At 42.8% G+C, this 17,783-nt stretch overlaps 1 protein-coding gene across 10 annotated transcripts in view; it reads left to right on the forward strand.

Moving 5' to 3' along the window:
• The window catches only part of PROM1 (prominin 1), a 154,784-nt gene that overhangs the window by 71,741 nt on the left and 65,260 nt on the right, over nt 1-17,783 (forward strand). For all 10 annotated transcript variants that reach the window (XM_058430231.1, XM_058430234.1, XM_058430235.1 and 7 more), the window contains one exon: nt 12,225-12,280. In XM_058430231.1, the coding sequence (XP_058286214.1) occupies nt 12,225-12,280 (56 nt within the window). The remainder of the gene's footprint in view (nt 1-12,224; nt 12,281-17,783) is intronic.

The following is a 17,783-nucleotide window of genomic DNA, read 5'->3' on the forward strand; positions in this document are numbered from 1 at the left end:
AACTGCTATGGTAATTGCCTGTCTTTCCTCATCTCCCATCCTGGCATTTTTATTTAAGCAGTACCAGTTACTTGCAGTTCCTTCAGCCTGTCATGTTGTCTCATGTCTGAATAACTTTGAACATGCCTTCCCTGTCCCTGGAGGTTTTTCCCTTAAGACACAGCTCAAATATTATCTGCTCTAGTAAGTCTTTACTCCTTATAACTCTCCCAACCTAGCCAGCTGATGCTGAGCCTTATATGCCTGCATCTCCCCACACAGCACACCTACTTTATTTTGTTTACTGATCTGTCTTCCCAGTAGGCAGTGAGCCTATTAACAGCATGGATTGCATCTTTTCATCCTTGTATCCTTAGAATGCAGTGCAGACTCTGAAATCTATTTGTGCCTATTAAGCATTTTTGGGAATATAGTCTGACCATGCCATTAAATATATGAAGGGATTTCAAAACGTTCATGGAAAATGTGTATATGGAAAAAACTATGCATGGATTTCAAAATTTTTTTGCATCAGAATAAACTTATATTAACTTCTTCTAAGATATCTGAATAGGTACTAGTTTGATTCACTAAGAAGGATAAGACTCAGTTTTAAAATAGCCTGGATTAGCCTGGGCATGGTGGCTCACACCTATAATCTCAGCACTTTGGGAGGCTGAGGTGGGGAGATCACTTGAGCCCAGGAGTTCGAGACCACCCTGGGCAACATGACGAAATCTCATCTCTTCAGAAAATACAAAAATTAGCTGGATGTGGTGGCACGTGACTGTAGTCCCAGCTACTCAGGAGGCTGAGGCGGGAGAATCACCTGAGCCCAGGAGATAGAGGCTGCAGTGAGCCATGATCGTGCCACTGCACTCCAGCATGGGCAACCGACTGAGACCCTGTCTCAAAGAAAACAAAAACCAAACAAACACCCTGTATCAGTGCCACATGAATTCAAAAACTGAAGCAAGAACAAACATCAGTTTGTGTGTGTGTGTGTGGTTTTTTTTTTTTGAGATGGAGTCTTGCTCTGTCACCCAGGCTGGAGTTCAGTGGCATGATCTCGGCTCACTGCAACCTCTGACTCCCAGGTTCAAGGGATTCTCCTGCCTCAGCCTCCCGAGTAGCTGGGATTATAGGTGCCCACCACGGCGCCCGGCTAATTTTTGTATTTTTAGTAGAGAAGGGGTTTAACCGTGTTGGCCGGGCTGGTCTCGAACTCCTGAACTCGTGATCTGCCCACCTTGGCCTCTCAAAGTGCTGGGATTACAAGTGTGAGCCACTGCACCCTGACCAAACATCAAATTTATGGTGAAGCTTGGGTGGAAGAATAGTGAAATAATGGATGCTTTACACATATTATGTGGGGACAATGCCTCAAAGAAATCACAGTTTGCAAATAGGTAACTCATTTTAAGAAGGAATGAGACAATGCTGAAGCTGAAGCCTGCAGTGGCAGACCATCCACATCAATTTACAAGAAAAAATTCATCATCTTGTTCATGTCCTATTGAATATAATAATAAACTATATATACATATCTTATATATATATAAATTTAAGGAGATCAGAGCCCTCTTATTCAGTACAATTATTACTGGTAGTTGGTAAGTTTCTTATGACAAACACTACATGCCGAAATACTGTAAAAATGGTTCTAGGTCACATATCCTACATAAGAATATGGTGAGATCTGATTTACAGGAACCAGCATTTTTAACTTTGTTTTGTCAAGAAGTGTGTATTTCTTATTTGTGATTGGGGGAAGAGGGAGATAGAGTACTAGATTAATAAAATTATTTTATTTTAAACATTTCATTTAATTAAAACAAATTTACGTGAGCTCAAACTATATATAAGGAAAATAATTTCCCCTTCACACTGCTTCTAATCATACTGCCTGTCCTGGGGAAGCCATTGTTGACAGCTGAGCCTTTTTTCACGCAGAACAAAATAGGGTTTGGCTGATTCCCATTCTCACAGCAGTGTTTGTGATCTCACATGGACCTCCATACAGACCAAAAAATGTGATTCAAATAACATTCCTCTCAAAGGTCCTCCCAGTAATCCTTCCCCCAGGAACAGCAGGGACAAAGGCTGTAAATGGAATTATGCTTTCCAGGAACGTCTTAGGGAAAGAAATGCCGTCGGAATCCACAAATATTTTGGCAGTGGTCCTTAACCCCCACTCTCTGGATTCGCCAGGGGCGGCAGCACAGGACCCCGGCCCATGGCCCATCGCACTGTGGGGGAGCCCCAGCCCAGCCGCCCCATCATCAGGGTGGCTGCACCGCAATGGTCAGGATATCAGGCTCCAGGAGATCTCTGGAGCGTCCCTTCACCCTGTGCAACCTGAGTACTCACTTCCTCTAAAGGAACTGGAAATGATTATCTTCCCAGTTACAGGCTGGGCTGTACCACATGCTACATCCAGGTAAAGTAAAATCACAGTCCATACATGGCTGTGAGCACATGGCTGCCAGGACGCTGAACAGGCCAGACTGGTCCAGATGTTTTCACAGGAATAGCTTCCCAGGCAGCATGTTTTCTGAGCTCCTTACGTGCAGAGTGAGTTCGTGCCACCATTAATTCTAGTAAAAGCCAACGTATGTCAGTCCTGCAGGGAGAAGCCACTGCAGTCAGCTAAAGGAGAGGAACTCATGTAGGAACAAAGCACCCTAAAGGTGTTCAACTTGCATTTTAAATAAACAAAAGGGAGACCTCCCTCTCCAGAGTACTTTGTTGTATTTGTGGAGGCAGCGGGGATACATTTGATAAGTCTAATAAATACGGCTTGGCTTCTAAAAGTCTGAAGCTTCAATCCTTTTATCAAAAACCAAACTGAACAGTTTAGTCATGTGGATGTGAGGATTTGAAGGGTTTAACGAAAGTGCTCTGAGAAACTGAAAAGTACAGCCCTGTTGTAGCAGAAAATGGTTTTTCAATGCATATCACTCAGGTACTAAATTCAGACAGGTGCAGCTCAGCCACAGCATAAGGAAATAGGCTCAGTCAGGAAATTTGGTGAACTCCAGGACCCGAGGCCGTCGTGCTGTTTGGGTCCCCCCAGAATCACTTCTTTGGTCTCAGTTTCACCCATACCAGCCACGGGAAAATGTCAGCCCAGGAGTGGACAGACTGTGTTCACTTCATTATAAATAATGAACACATTTAACCAAATGGGAGTGCTGGAAGGTGAAATTGATAAGTATATTTTTCAGAGAAGCCACACATAACCCTTCAAGTGACAAACTTCTTTAGCTCTAGTATTTCCACAGAAATCTTTTCAAAAGGCATTTATTTGAACTCAGGCCTTTGAATTGAGTGCACACCAAATATAAAACAACGTTTTAGGGGGAATGGTTAAGGACCCGCGTTCAAGATCTTTATCCTCAGAGACTATGTGTGGCCTCTTGCCCTTGTGCCCACTGGGCCCCAATTGCTGCCCTTTGCTTGGTAGAGGGCTCAGGTTGTTGGCAGTTGTCATTAATGATGGTTCCTCTACCTGCTCTGAAACACAGCTGCTCAGAGATGTTCTGCTCCAGCACCTGTGAGGTATAACCATCCAGCAGGAGCAATAGCTGGCAGGGTAGAGTTAGGCCAGGCTATAGTAGATGATGACATAAACAAACATTAATCTAGTGTTGCTGCTAAAAGTATTTTATCTACAACTAGTTTAACGAAACTAATTGTAACAAAACTAATTGTGATGAAACTAATTGCAACCTTTAAATGAAAGGCAGTACCGGCCGGACACTGTAAGTACCTGCTGGGCATGGTGGCTCATACTTGTAATCCCAGCACTTTGGGAGGCCGAGGCAGGCAGATCACTTGAAGTCAGGAGTTCTAGACTAGCCTGGCTAACATGGTGAAATCCCATCCCTACTGAAAATACAAAAATTAGCCAGGTGTGGTGGCATGCACCTGTAATCCCAGTTACTTGGGAGGCTGAGGCAGGAGAATCGCTTGAATCCAGGAGGCAGAGGTTGCAGTGAGCTGAGATTGCCCCACTGTACTCCAGCCTGGGCGACAGAGACTCTCTCTCTCAAAAAAAGAAAGGCAGTACCGTTGATAAAGTGGGTGGGCCTCATCCAATCAGTTGAAAGGCCTTAAGAGGAAAAACTGAGGTTTCCTGAGGAGGAAGAAATCCTGCCTCAAGACTGTAGTGTCCACTCCTACCTGAGTTTACAGCCTGCCAGCCTGTTCTACAGATCTCAGACTTGCTAGCTCCCACAATTCCTTAGAATAAGTCTCTGAATGTCTATAGTACTGTCTCTTATTGGCTCTGTCTCTCTAGGGAACCATGACAGACACAGGCAGTTATTCCCAGTGTTTGGGAATGAGGGTGGGAAGGAGTGCATGGTTGGAGGAAGGCCTAGCCCTCTGCCTATTCTAGTCACTGAAGAATCAAATGAGCAAGGTCACCTGTATCCTGAGGCAGAGTCTGTGATGACTGAGTGCTGTCTCTGAAGTACCCACTCTGTGTAGACAGTGTGACTCCGTGAGTCGATGGGGTCATTCTCGTCTCCCTCGAGCTTGTGATTTGGAGCTGAAGTGACTGGCTTTGCACCAGATGAGAGGCAAATGCATGTGTATTTGCATGTCTTAAATAAGTTAAAATATCTAAGGGTCGTTTTCCTTCTTTTTCTTTTCCAATCAACCTAACAGAAGTGATTATATCTCCTACGCTGATTCAATGTAGATTTAAACATTTTCAGGCAATGAATTGGCTCCTTAAACATTGTTTTCCTTGATGAAAGGTAAATTGAGTCAAGCTATGCAAATAACTAGGCATTTCTGAATTTGTTTAAAGTCATGAGGTATTTTCCTATCAAAAGAAGACAAATTTTCATTTTAGAAAATGGAATCAGGAAGTTCTAAAGCATAAAAACAAAACCCAGTGGGCCTAGCCCAATGAGGGAAGACAGGACTCAGAGGCAGGTTTACCTCTGTTTGTAATTTAAGATCCCTTCCCTGTGGGAGCCCTGGAGAAAGTGCTGGTGGCCACATATAAACCATGTAAATGTTTATATTTTCACCAACCGGCTCTGCGTCTTGAGTTAAATCTGCATTCTCCTCCAGAAAGGGCAGGCTGGACCCGGAAGCTGGTGCTCCCAGCTCATTTTACCAGCCATTTGTACTCATAACTCTTGGAGATTCTACCGAGATCTTAAGCCAACTTAGCCTTGACCCCTATCTGACGCACTATTCCCAGGATAACACTGTCACCTGAGAACATTTTCCTTAAGTATCTTGGCAGTAGAGACTTGTTTGAATTGGTGGTTTAAACTGGTTGTGAACATGTGTTTTGTAGATCAGGACAATTCAGTTGGTAGGCTTATTGGATGTGTCTCAGGCCCGGGATGACTCTCCAAGCTTTGTAGACCATGAATGAGAAGCAGGTGGGAAGAGTGATTCATCTGAGCTATACTCCACTGTATTTGGTCATGATTTTTATGAGTGCAAGTACCTTTTCATGCATTCTGTTTTATGAATATAGGAATTCACACATTTCAGTGAAGATGTTTTAAAAATCTCAGTGTATGTGGGTGCTGGTCTATAAGCTTCACTAAGTCTCTGCATGTGTCATGCATATGTTTACTTTCTGCTGAAAAAATGTTTTGTTTTGTTTTTTCTCATTATTTAGTCAAAGCTGACAGGATAGGCTACTGGTAGAGGAGGCACGTAGCTAGAAAATGTTGGGGGTCTTAATTCGGTAAGGTGTGTTTTATTAGGGTAAGTAACACCCTTTGCTAAGAGAAACAAGCCCAAATCTCAGTACAAAATGTTTGTGGTTCACTGCTCAGTCCAACATAGAGGCTGCTGCGAGTTGGGTCATGTGGTCTGGGGACTCCGGCTCGCTCTACCTAATGGTTCTGCCAGCCGCTTGGGCTTCAGAATTCTCCACTGGATCCTCTGTATTTGGCTGATAGAAGAATAAAGAGGGCAAACATGCAGGATCTTTTGGGAGGTTTCAGAGGCCAGGCCTGGAAGTGGTGTGCGTGTATGTCCATCTGTGTTCCGCTGGCCAGAACTCAAGTCCCCAGTCCCTCTTAGCTGCGAAAGAGCTGGGGAATAGAGTCAGGCTGTGGGTCAAGGAGGAAGAGGCCACACACAGATGGCACAGGACGCTTTCATTCTGTGCCACTTGCTGAGGGCCGGCAGGGAGGAGTGGAGTGTTGAAGGCCGTGGGATCCCAGAGTAGAGGTGGGAGAGACTAACACGTCTCTTAGCATCTGTAGTGCTCTGTATATTATATACCAGGCACTGTGCTGGACACTTTTCTTGGGGTAAGATGCCTTTCCATCTTTCATAGCCTGTGTAATGCCAGCACATCCAGAGACTTACCACTTTTTGAACTGTGTAGATTTGTGTTTTTTCTGGGCTTGTCAGTTCTACTTGGTTTGCCTGCTTCCCCCTGTCCCCTCAGGAATTTTGTCTAGATGGGGGCAAGTTGTGAAATTTATTTGGAAGTGCCTGCAGAAAGTCTTATGTGCCTGGAAAGAAACAATTATAGTTGCATTTTAATTAGTATTTAATTTACAAAAATGATGCATGTACAAACCTAGTTTCTGCAAGTCTCTAAATTGAACTTGAATATTATTTTATTCTGTGTCTTTTTTGGAAAATATGAATAATCTCTTTCACTTGAACAGTGTTGTTTTAATGTATGAGTTAACATATTAAATCCTTCTTAGCACAGAGCCACGTGTGAGACCCCCTGAACTATGTGTGTTTAAGATGGGGCCACCAAAGGCAAAAGAGGGACCCTGTGGTCTCTCCTCAGAGAGGCACTTAACACTATTTATGCTCTTAATTGATCACATGTCTAAGTAAACACAAGTGCCCAAGCAAGCTGACTTACAGATACTATCAGCAAAATCTTTCCAAGAGCACTTAAGCTTGGCACAAGTCTGATAAATCTACTGCAAACAACAGGGGATTTTAAGTTCTCTATTCATTTTACAAGAGAACATTACAGGGATGGAATTTCACTAGGCCCAGCTTGGGCCAGAATCTACATATGTATTCAGAGAAGCCAGTTTGAGAACAGAAATATCTTAGTCAAAGATGAGTTTTGACTCACATAAAGAAGACGGATCTGTTAGAATATATGGGTCCTGCACAAGGCACATTTCTTATTTTAGCTTACTTCCGTCGCTCAGACATCACAAAACTCATAAATCGCACACGTACGCACGCAGCCTGTTGGAGAAGCTCCTGCTGCATGTCCTGTTGAAGTGTAGTGAGAAGGTGCAAGAGAATCCCGCAAAGCTAAGACATCCTGCCAGCACTGTCCCCTGACCTGGGGGGTGTGTGAGAGAGAGACAGACAGAGAGGCCCTGAGTTCCAGAACTCGTTTCTACAGACTTGGCTGCTGGCCACAGAAGGTCCATCCTGAAGTTCACAGGGCTGCTCACTCCCAGGCCACACACCCTGGAGAGGCTGGCAGTCAGAGCTATGGACAGAGCAATGGATGAAGAGGCGCAGAACCACATTCCAGACAGCGTCATGGGGCAACCCGTGTGCCCTCAAGAGCAGACTCCCCTTGTTTTCTGCACTTTCCAGCTACAGTACGCATCCCTGCCACCACCTCTGCATGTGCAGTCCAGAAAAATATCCATTCAAAGTGGGGCTCCAGTGATGCTGCCAGGGCTGGTTCTCATGTGGGGCTTCAATTCTCAGTCTCTTGCCTTGCGCTTGGAGGACTGTGGCAGTGACGCCAGACCCGTGTCCTTTCCAGCACGGGCCTGGTGAAGGGCGGTGTTAGTGAGCATCTCTCCCTCGAAAAAGCCAAGGCTTAGCTGGGTGTCGTGTGCACGCCTTCGGTCCCAGCTAAGAAGTTTGAGGCTGCAGTGAGCTATGATGGCACCACTGCACTCCAGCCTGGGTGACAGATGAGATCCCATCTCTACGAAACAAGCAAAACAAACAAAAAAACAAGAAAAGCCAAGACCTGAGTCTGTTGAGTCTGTCTGTCACTGGCTGAAGCTGGATTATCTGTTCACTCCTAAACCAAGTTATAGGGGTTGGGCGGATATGTTACTTGGCTCAGACCAGAAGGAAGGTCTTACTCACACACCGTGGGTCTCAGATCCCCTTTAACTCTTAAAAATTATTCAGGGCCCCAAAGAGATTTTGTTTATCAGTATTTATCATATTTGAAGATAAAATGGAGAACACCTTAACATATATTTGTCAATTCATTTTAAAAGAATGATAATAAACCCTTTCCATAAATAACTTAATTTTGTTAAAAATAACTATAGTTTCCAAAAGCAAAAATCATGAGAAGAGTGGCATTGGTTTTTGCATTTTTGCAAATCTCATGAACATCTGGCTTAGTGCAAGTCAGCTGGATTTTCATATCTGTATCTGAGTTGGTCCTGTTGAGGTACTGGGTGTTAGCTCTGTTGATGTATAGGGTGAACGTCTGCTCTCACTGAGATATGTAGTTGTAAAAGACAGCAGTACTTTAGTAGTCTCTAAAGATAATTGTGGATATTTTTCTTTAATACCACACTAAAACTGTGCAAGTGCTAGTTTTTAAAGGTTATTTGCAATGTGGAATCTGGAACCATATGAATTAATTTTTTACATTTTGATCTATTAACATCCACTGGTCTGTCTTCCACTGTATTTATTTATCAAAAAAATTTAAATTTGTATAAATTTATGGAGTACAAGTGTAAGTTTGTGACGTGGATAGAGCACATAGTCGTGAGGTCAGGGCTTTTAGAGTATCCATCACCTGAATAACGTACACTGTACCCATCAAGTAATGTTTTATCATCTGCCCTCCTCCCACCTCCCGGTCTTCCACTTTGAATGGATCTTTTTCCATGCAGGATTTTGTGGCATGATGCATGAATCTTTTGGAAAATACTCGTTCACTGAGTTTTGCACATCTCCCAAATGTGGACATATTTCATTTTATAGTATGAAAAATTCTTTAATATCCTTACTGATCATGTTAGAAAGGCATAAGTACTGGAATGCCGTCAAGCTCATGGTGGTGGATATGCATTTTGCAAAATTCTAATTTTTGCTTGAAAGCTCTAATTTTATCATTGGCAACAAATCCTGTCAGTGGCTTCTTAAATTTGCAAGCTCCACTTCTTTCATTTCAGAGAAAATGCTGGCCAGGCACGGTGGCTCACGCCTGTAACCCCAGTGCTTTGGGAGGCCAAGGTGACAGGATTGTTTGAAGCCAGGGGTTTAAGACTATCCTGGGCAACATAGTGAGACACCATCTCTACAAAAAAAAACAAATTAAAAAGTTATCTGTGCATGGTGATGTGCACTTGCAGTCCTAGCTATGCAGGAGGCTGAGGGGAGAGGGGAGGAGAACTTGAGCCCAGGAGCTCGAGCCTGCAGTGAACCACGATTAAGGGCTGAGATTGGGTATATCTAAGTCTGAATAGTCACAATTTGTCTCTCAGCCTTTCTTATGTAGATTTATTTATTTATTTATTTATTTATTTATTTATTTATTTGAGGCAGGGTCTCGATCTGTCACCTGAGCTGGAGTGCCGTGGCATAACTGTGGCTTAGTTGAACTCCTGGGCTCAAATGATCCTCCTACTTCAGCCTCCCACTGCAGGTGCATGCCCCCACACTTGACTAATATGGGGTCTCACTATGTTACCCAGTTGCCCAGGCTGGTCTCAAACTCCTGGGATCAAGCAATCCTCTGTCCTTGGCCTCCCACAGTGCTAGGATGACAGGTGTGAGCCACCGTGCCTGGCCATCAACTTTTCTTCCAAGTAAAGATGGTGTTCCATGAAAACTGTGGCTAGTTGAGCTCACAACTTAAAACAATTGCACAAATGCTTTTTGCACATTATACTTTGATGTATATGAAAGAGCTTTATGTGTAGTTACCTTTTTTTTTTTTTTTACACAGGATAATAAAAAGAGCTGTACTCACAGGTTGAAGTTTAATAAAAATAATTTTTAATGCTTTATCAAGAACCTTCTTGAGTGTAACTGACTATTGAACACGAATGCCTGATGGCAAAGAATATAATGAGTATTAGCTGCAATCTTGATTTGTTCCAAATCACCTGCATTCTTATCTACCACTGCCTTTGCACTCTAGTGCAAATGTCAACACAACAAAAAAAGCAATTAACATCTTGTGTTTTGACCTCATGGACACCCTGAACATATCCTGGGGATTCCCACAGCCCACGCTTGGAGACCTGCTAGTTTAGACCCGTGACGATCTACTTTTGTGGTGCTGGGCTCACAGCTTCCCCAGTCCACGTGGCCTGAGAGGATGGAAGGAGCAGTTCCCCAAAAGAAATCCAAAGGTTTTCATTTTGTTTTTGTTTGTTTGCTTTGTTTTGTAAGGGAAAAAAAAAAAGTGAATGGACATTGAATGGCCAAAATAACAGTCTTCCACACTGCCCTTACCATGGATACTGTTCTGTAATCTGCATTCTCTAAATTGCTTCATATAATAATAGCAGGTATATACCATGTGCCCACTGTGTGCCAGGCCCGGTGCTGTTTTATTTATAAGTGTTTTCTCACTTCACTCTGAGTGGTCTTTTGAGAGTAGGGACATCTTATTTTGCAGATGAGGATGTTTGTAGCAGTTATTCACCTAAGATTAGACACCCAGTTAAGTGGTGGAGCTTGGATTCCCTTCTAACTCGTTACTAGATCAAGACCCAAAATTGCAACATATTATGCTGTGCAGCTAAATATATTTTAATAAATAGATGATTTCTCAGTTTTTAAATCAACAGTAGACTCTTTCATTCAATGAAATTTTAAACAGAAGCCTGATCTGTAAAACAGACCAAAGCAATGCTGACTGGTTGAAGGGGGAGGTAGCCTGTGTCTGAAGGGGATTAGACAGCCTCAGTGTCCCTCTGGTCCTTGGGCAGCCCCCGAGGTACTGTGAAGAAACTACTGGGGCTCCCTGGGTACATATCAGTTTGAAAATCTCTGTTCCTGCAGCGTAATCTTTAAACATCAGCCCATATCTCTGAGTTGTAGAGGAGAAAAGTTGTTTTGCAGAAAGCCTTGTGGGAGAGTGGCTTGCTTTGTTCTCCTGTATGTTAATCTGAACTTTTTTGCATCAAAAAAGGAGTTGATGTAGGGCTTTGTTTACCCCCCCATTAGTACATTTCAGGTGTGATGGATATAGCGATAGCACTGCAGAAGCTCCTTCCTGGGATGAGAGACAGTGTACAGGGTGGCTGGAAGGCACCCGCACAGGAGAAGGAAGACCTGGGCCTTGGTCTGGCCTCCTCATGAATCACTATGTCACCCTCTCTGTCCATGCCTCAGTTGTCTCGTATCATTCTTAGATGGCAGCTCAGGGTTAAGAGGTGGCTCTTAACCGTTTTTGGTCCTAGGCCTATGTGAGAATTTGAAAATGCTCTAAATGAATATTTATGGAGAAGTTCAAGTTTGCATTGTATAGGTTTTTGTGTACTGCTTGGAGACAGGAAGAGAAGGATTTCCCATGTTAAGAACTCGAGCTGGGTTAATTTTTTTTTTTTTTTTTTGACGGAGTCTGGAGTGCAGTGGCACCATTTCGGCTCACTGCAACCTCCACCTCCCGGGTTCAAGTGATCCTCCCGCCTCAGCCTCCCAAGTAGCTGGGACTACAGGCATGCGCCACCATGCCTGGCTAATTTTTGTATTTTTAGTCGAGACGGAGTTTCACCATGTTGACCAGGCTGGTCTCGAACTCCTGGCCTCAGAAGATCCGCCTGCCTCTGTGTCCCAAAGTGCTGAGATTACAGGCGTGAGCCGCGGCACCCTGCCGAGTTGGGTTAATTTTAAGATTCCTTTCATCCATTCCTTTGTAAAATATTAATATCAGGCAAATGTGGAATTATTGAAAAATAAATTTCATTTGTGTTTCCAGATAATTAAGAATTAACAATTTCAGCATAATTTTTATAAATGATTATTAATAAGCTGTATGTGGTTTGCTGGTAAATATTAAGGTGTATTATGATAAATTACTAACTTAAAAGTGACAACTCTAATTCTGTCACTGACAAAATAGTAAATCACAAGTATTTGTCTTCTATTCTTGGCTCCTGGCTAGAGGTCATTAATTATTTACCTACATTAAGAAATAGGAATAAAATTATAAGAATAATAGAAATTTAGGTATAATAATTTGTAAGCATATAAAGATCTTTTTCTAAATACGCATTTTATATTTTTACTGAAAAAATAATTTTGCTGTTTTGTGGCTTTTTTTCCAGATACTTTGAGAAAAATCATACAGAAGGCACATGAGTCCAAAATTGATTATGATAAGGTAATTTTTCATTGGTGTATTTATTATTAAAAATATGAAGTATGAGAAAAATTTTGGCTGACTGGAAAGTAAATCTTCAAACGACCAGTTATTCAATCTGCAATTTTAGCAACCTTTTTTGACTAAGAACTTCCATGGAATATTGAACCACCTTACAAATCTCATTTGAACCATAGCAGAAATTTCAAAAGTAGCATTTGAAGAAAACTTTTCAAGTTGTATGTTATTTAAAAATTAAAAACTAAGGCCGGGCGCGGTGGCTCAAGCTTGTAATCCCAGCACTTTGGGAGGCCGAGGCGGGCGGATCATGAGGTCAGGAGATCGAGACCACGGTGAAACCCCGTCTCTACTAAAAATACAAAAAAAAAATTAGCCGGGCGTAGTGGCGGGCGCCTGTAGTCCCAGCTACTCGGAGAGGCTGAGGCAGGAGAATGGCGTGAACCTGGGAGGCGGAGCTTGCAGTGAGCCGAGATTGCGCCACTGCACTCCAGCCTGGGCGACAGAGCAAGACTCCGTCTCAAAAAAAAAAAAAAAAAATTAAAAACTAAGGCTGGGTGCGGTGGCTCACGCCTGTAATCCCAGCACTTTGGTAGGCCAAAGCGGGCAGATCATGAGGTCAGGGGTTCGAGATCAGCCTGGCCAATATGGTGAAACTCCGTCTCTACCAAAAATGCAAAAATTAGCCGGGCGTGGTGGCACTCACCTGTAGTCCCAGGTACTCAGGAGGCTGAGGCAGGAGAATTGCTTGAACCCAGGAGGCAGAGGTTGCAGTGAGCCGAGATGGTGCCATTGTACTCCAGCCTGGGTGACAGAGTGAGACTCCGTCTCAAAATAAATAAATAAATAAATTAATTAATTAATTAAATAAAAACCAGAATTTCTTCAAAAAGAAATATTACGCTACTTTTCTTTTAGCTGAGGGATGAGAACTCCCTTATTAAGTAGAATTGTTTGAAAATTCCTAGAGAGGGTGACTGTGTACTCTGTTATAAAATATCGTTTGTTAAAAAGTAGCTTTGCATTTGTATAAGGTTTATGAAGCTCCTGCTGTGTGAGTGCATGGCTAGAACTGAAGGAAGGTGGAGATAAGGATGATAGCCTTTGGTCTCAAGAGGCTAGAAGACAGATAGCAGGGACATTATCTAGTTAATGTAACAAGGATCATACAAGGGCAGAGCCGGTGGGATGGGTGGGCGCTCTGCTCACATTCCAGGCTTCAGAACCATGTGAGCAAAGAGGTCAAGGTATGAAAGAAGCAGGCCCCTGGCCAGAGGGAGAGAAAAAAAGGTAAGTTGGGGCCTGATCCTGGGAGGGCCTTGAACGCCTCCCTCGAGTGAGTCCATAGTATTTTCAGAAAGTATCAAAGCTCCTTGCATTTTTCTGCTTATTACCCAAGGTGCTGCCAATGCACTCCTCTGTGACTGCCTACCTAAACAGAAGAATGGCCTTTTGATTTTGGTGTGTTATGAGTGTAGGTTGCCCATGTAGCAAACAGACAAAAGTGTGTAGCACTGAATGTAAGATAATAAAAATTAGTTAAATGTGTTTGCCAGGTTCTCAGTCCTTCTCGGTAAGTAAAGCACTTTGTTCCTTCCTTTCCCGGTTTGAAGGTGGTTATCAGGCTACCAGTAAGCAGATGTATAGGTGGATGTTTTTTACTGGCCTGCACAACAAATCTGAATGCTAGTGTTTCCGGCACGGGAGAGGGCAGTTCCCTTTTGCCCAGTGAATTGTTACCTCAGATACGGTAGTTACAAATGGCCTCATCATATTCTTAATTTGAAGAAAATTATACTCAAGAGAAAAGTAAATGCGGAAGCTGAAGAGGAAAGCCTTATCTAGAGGCCGTTTACATTCAGCAAGGGAAGACTGTGTAGAAGATGAACTGAGCTGTTCCCAGGGCTCACAGCCTTCCCCAGCACCGTGGAAAGCATTTGCATCGCTCAGTGCCACAGGCTTCATTTATATCTCCCAAACGTGATTGCCATGTCGGCCTGCATCTCTGGGGGGAAGCAAATGACTGTTGCTTTTACATTTATATTCAAAATTAGCATAACATGCTTAGCCAGCCCGAATGCCAACCAAGGAATGGGAGTAGGGGTAGTGCTTCAGTGGGATCCGGGACTTGGAGAACGAGGTCCTGGGACCCTTAGGTGGCCTCGAGGAACCTGCAAGTCTGAGCTGGAGCTGGGCTGCCACCGTCCCTGGCAGGGTCTTTGTGCTTGACTTGGTATTAGATTTGGCGCTCCCATAACCTTGGTTTATACCCCTGGCTCCTGTTCTCTTTCCTTGCCTTTGCAAATGAATAAAAACTCTGGGTGAGGGTGCAGTGGAGAGAAGATGCAGAACTGAGCCCACATGGATGATCTGAATCCTACTCTAGATGTGGAACTGGACCATGCTTTCTACCATCATCCAAAGAAAGAGTTTAATTAAACAAAGGCACCAAAGGAGCCAGGCCACACCTGGAGGAGGGCTTTCTGACTAGATTTAGTCTGATAAAGGCTGAGTGTGTTGAGTTGGTTCCCCCTGAAGCAGACCCTACGCCAATGACTCCAGGGCAAGTCGTTTGTTTGACAGGCTCAGGGAACACAGATTCCTGGTCTTACCCATATCTTCCAACTCATGTGCTGTAGCAGAGGAGCCAGGAGTCAGTGTTTTTCTTTAACACACACTGTGAGGTGCTTCTTTATGTCTGGTGAGCTTGGGAGCTTGTGCCCTGGTTGGTAACAAGCCTGCGTACCCCTTCCCCAAGAAAGGGAGACTGGGATCATTTAAAATGCCCTGTGTGACCCCAGAGGCAGGTATATCTGAACTGCCCCCCAGTCCCAGTATTTTGGATGCCTCATTTAAAAGTGATTCCCATCACAAATGGTGTTCCCTCAGATCTGTGAAGATCTGCCAGCTGAGGCAATAGTTTCTAAACTTTTAGATTTCCTGAACCAGAATATTTCAAAAAAGTGATCCAGAAAATGACATAGAGCCACCTAATTTTATTTTGTCATGAAACGCATGAAAGGACATTTAAAATCAAACATTGAGATGTTTGGAATAAAAATGGTGGGAATCCGTTGATCGCTTTAAGCATGGGAATAACACCATCAGATTTTTATTTTAGAAAAGGGCACTTGGGAAGATGCTGCCATTGGTTCTGGAGTTCTCAGATCTGATTCTCTATTTTATGAAGATCACATGGTTAGTGTGTTAAGCATTTGTAACTTCCCCTCTAATTCTCCTTTTCGTAACCGATTAGCATACGGATTAAGAACCTTTTGGGAAATCCAAATGTAAATGCATATGTAAATTTCAGAACTCGAAGCAACTGAAAACACTGTCTCTTGAATTCACACTCAAGTTTTATATTCCTTTCTCGTGTTTATCCTTCTATCACCCGATTTCCTCCTTGTGGGATATGAATGTTCTTGGTTATGGTTGATCAGTCATAACTTTTTCTGTCTGTTTTCTTGATGCATGCTGCCTCTGCCAAAATTCCTCACCTGCGTTGACTTCTACAGCCAGAAACTGTAATCTTAGGTCTAAAGGTAAAGTCCTTGTCTGCTATTTCAAGTTGCTCTTTGAAGGCCTTCCTGTTCTTCACTGTCATCCTCACTGTGAAGATTTTTAAATGGTCCGTTTCATTTCTGTTTTTACCATCACTTTTAACCTTCTCTTTTAAGAAAGATATCTCTGTAATATTTAGATGTTGATCTTCAACACAATCAACAAAGCACTGGAAGATCTTGGTGTATCAAAAAACAGTTTAAGTAGTGACAGGCCTTCATCTAGTCAGCCTAGAAGTGAACTCTTGAAATGCCCTATCTTGTTCCTGATACTGCCTGGTATTTAGTCAGTAACATTAGAAGGGCTGTGTATCAAATGTACAATTTGTATTTAAAGCTAAAATTAGCGTATTTAAAACGTTTCAATGTGTCTTCTCTCCTGGGTTTTGGTTCAGTGTCTCCTGGAATTCAGATAGAATTTACATTTCTTTAAAATAGTAAACAATTTAGAATATTTGCTGAGAAATGATGGAAAAATACGTAAGTAAGAGTTTGGAATGTCTGGGCTGGTTTCTTAACTGACAAGTGATATTGGTCCTCGAGGAAGGGTTAAGTCCCCTAATAATGCCTCTTCGTGGACATGAGATGAGGGTTAGCTTAAGCGTGAGCACATACTTGATGAACGCAGCAAGATTCAGCCACTTTTTTTTTTTAGCAATTTAATCTTAATATGGAAGTAGATAATATTCAAGTGCCAGATGCACCAGATTTACTAGTCTTGAGCATTTGCTCATAGAGTTAACTACCATTTATTGAATATCTGCTGTGTGCTGGGCACTTGGCTAGTTGTTTTCACATTCAATCATTTAGTTATTTGTCCCTCACAATATGTTTATGAAGTTAATGCTAATGTGACACCATCCACTTTAGGGACCTGGAAGCCCGCTGCTGGGATGCAAAGCAGGTCTCTCCTCCAAGACATCACATTTGCTCCCAGGAACAAGACTTGTGTTTTATTTTCCTTTGCTCAGCTTGGCTTCAGAATTCGCAGCTGTCTAGATTGTCCATTTAGTTGCAAACTGCCAACTTGCAATTTTCTGCCATTCTTTAGAAATATAAGCAGCTACATGCATGAATTGGAATGACATCAAGTTTCATCATCTAGTTGCATTAATTTTCGTTTATCCCGGAATAAAGTCAGCAGTGATTATGAAAATATGTTTAGGTCACATGATTGTATCTAGAAATTGTGCTGTTCCTAGGAACTCAGGAACTGTCTGAGACACAGACTGCCAAGGTTGGTCCTTCACTGTGGATCTGGCTCCTGGGCGTGGCATGAGAGGCACCTTTATAAGTGTCTACTCAGTGCTTGGTCCTTTGTCACATTATTTCTAATCATGCATTATCTCTAATTTTCACAATGACTTGACAAGGTACGTATTATTATTTCCAGTGTATCAGAGGAGGAACCCTGTGACTGGCCTGTGTTTAACGTGCCTGACTTAGAGTCTGAGCCTTTTTTCTAAATTAAGATACATTCCAGATTCTTGAGTAATTGTTTGCCAGCCAATCCAAAGTGCTTTGAATCTTTAACTTCTATTTGTTTGTGCAGTTTTCCTGGTGTAAAGCACCTTATATGTAGATTATTTGTTACGCAAGTACTCTTGCCAAGATTTATTGATCCTTTTAAAAACAAACAAAATACCTTTGGGGTTAAAATTAAACCATTTGCAGCTCGAACTAGCATTTAGACATCTTCCTAGGGGTTGAAAGACATCTTCCAGTAACCACTTGGCCATGTATTTAATAACTCAATTCTCTGTGGTGGCTTACGCCTGTAATCCCAGCACTTTGGGAGGCTGAGGCAGGTAGATTGCTTGAGGCCAGGAGTTCAAGACCAGCCTGGACAACATGGTGAAACCCTGTCTACTAAAAATACAGTACTCGGGAGGCTGAGGCCCAAGAATCGCTTCAACCCAGGAGGCGGAGGTTGCAGTGAGCCG

Source organism: Hylobates moloch, unplaced genomic scaffold, assembly GCF_009828535.3.
Source record: "Hylobates moloch isolate HMO894 unplaced genomic scaffold, HMol_V3 SCAFFOLD_17, whole genome shotgun sequence".
Taxonomy (NCBI): Eukaryota; Metazoa; Chordata; class Mammalia; order Primates; family Hylobatidae; genus Hylobates; species Hylobates moloch.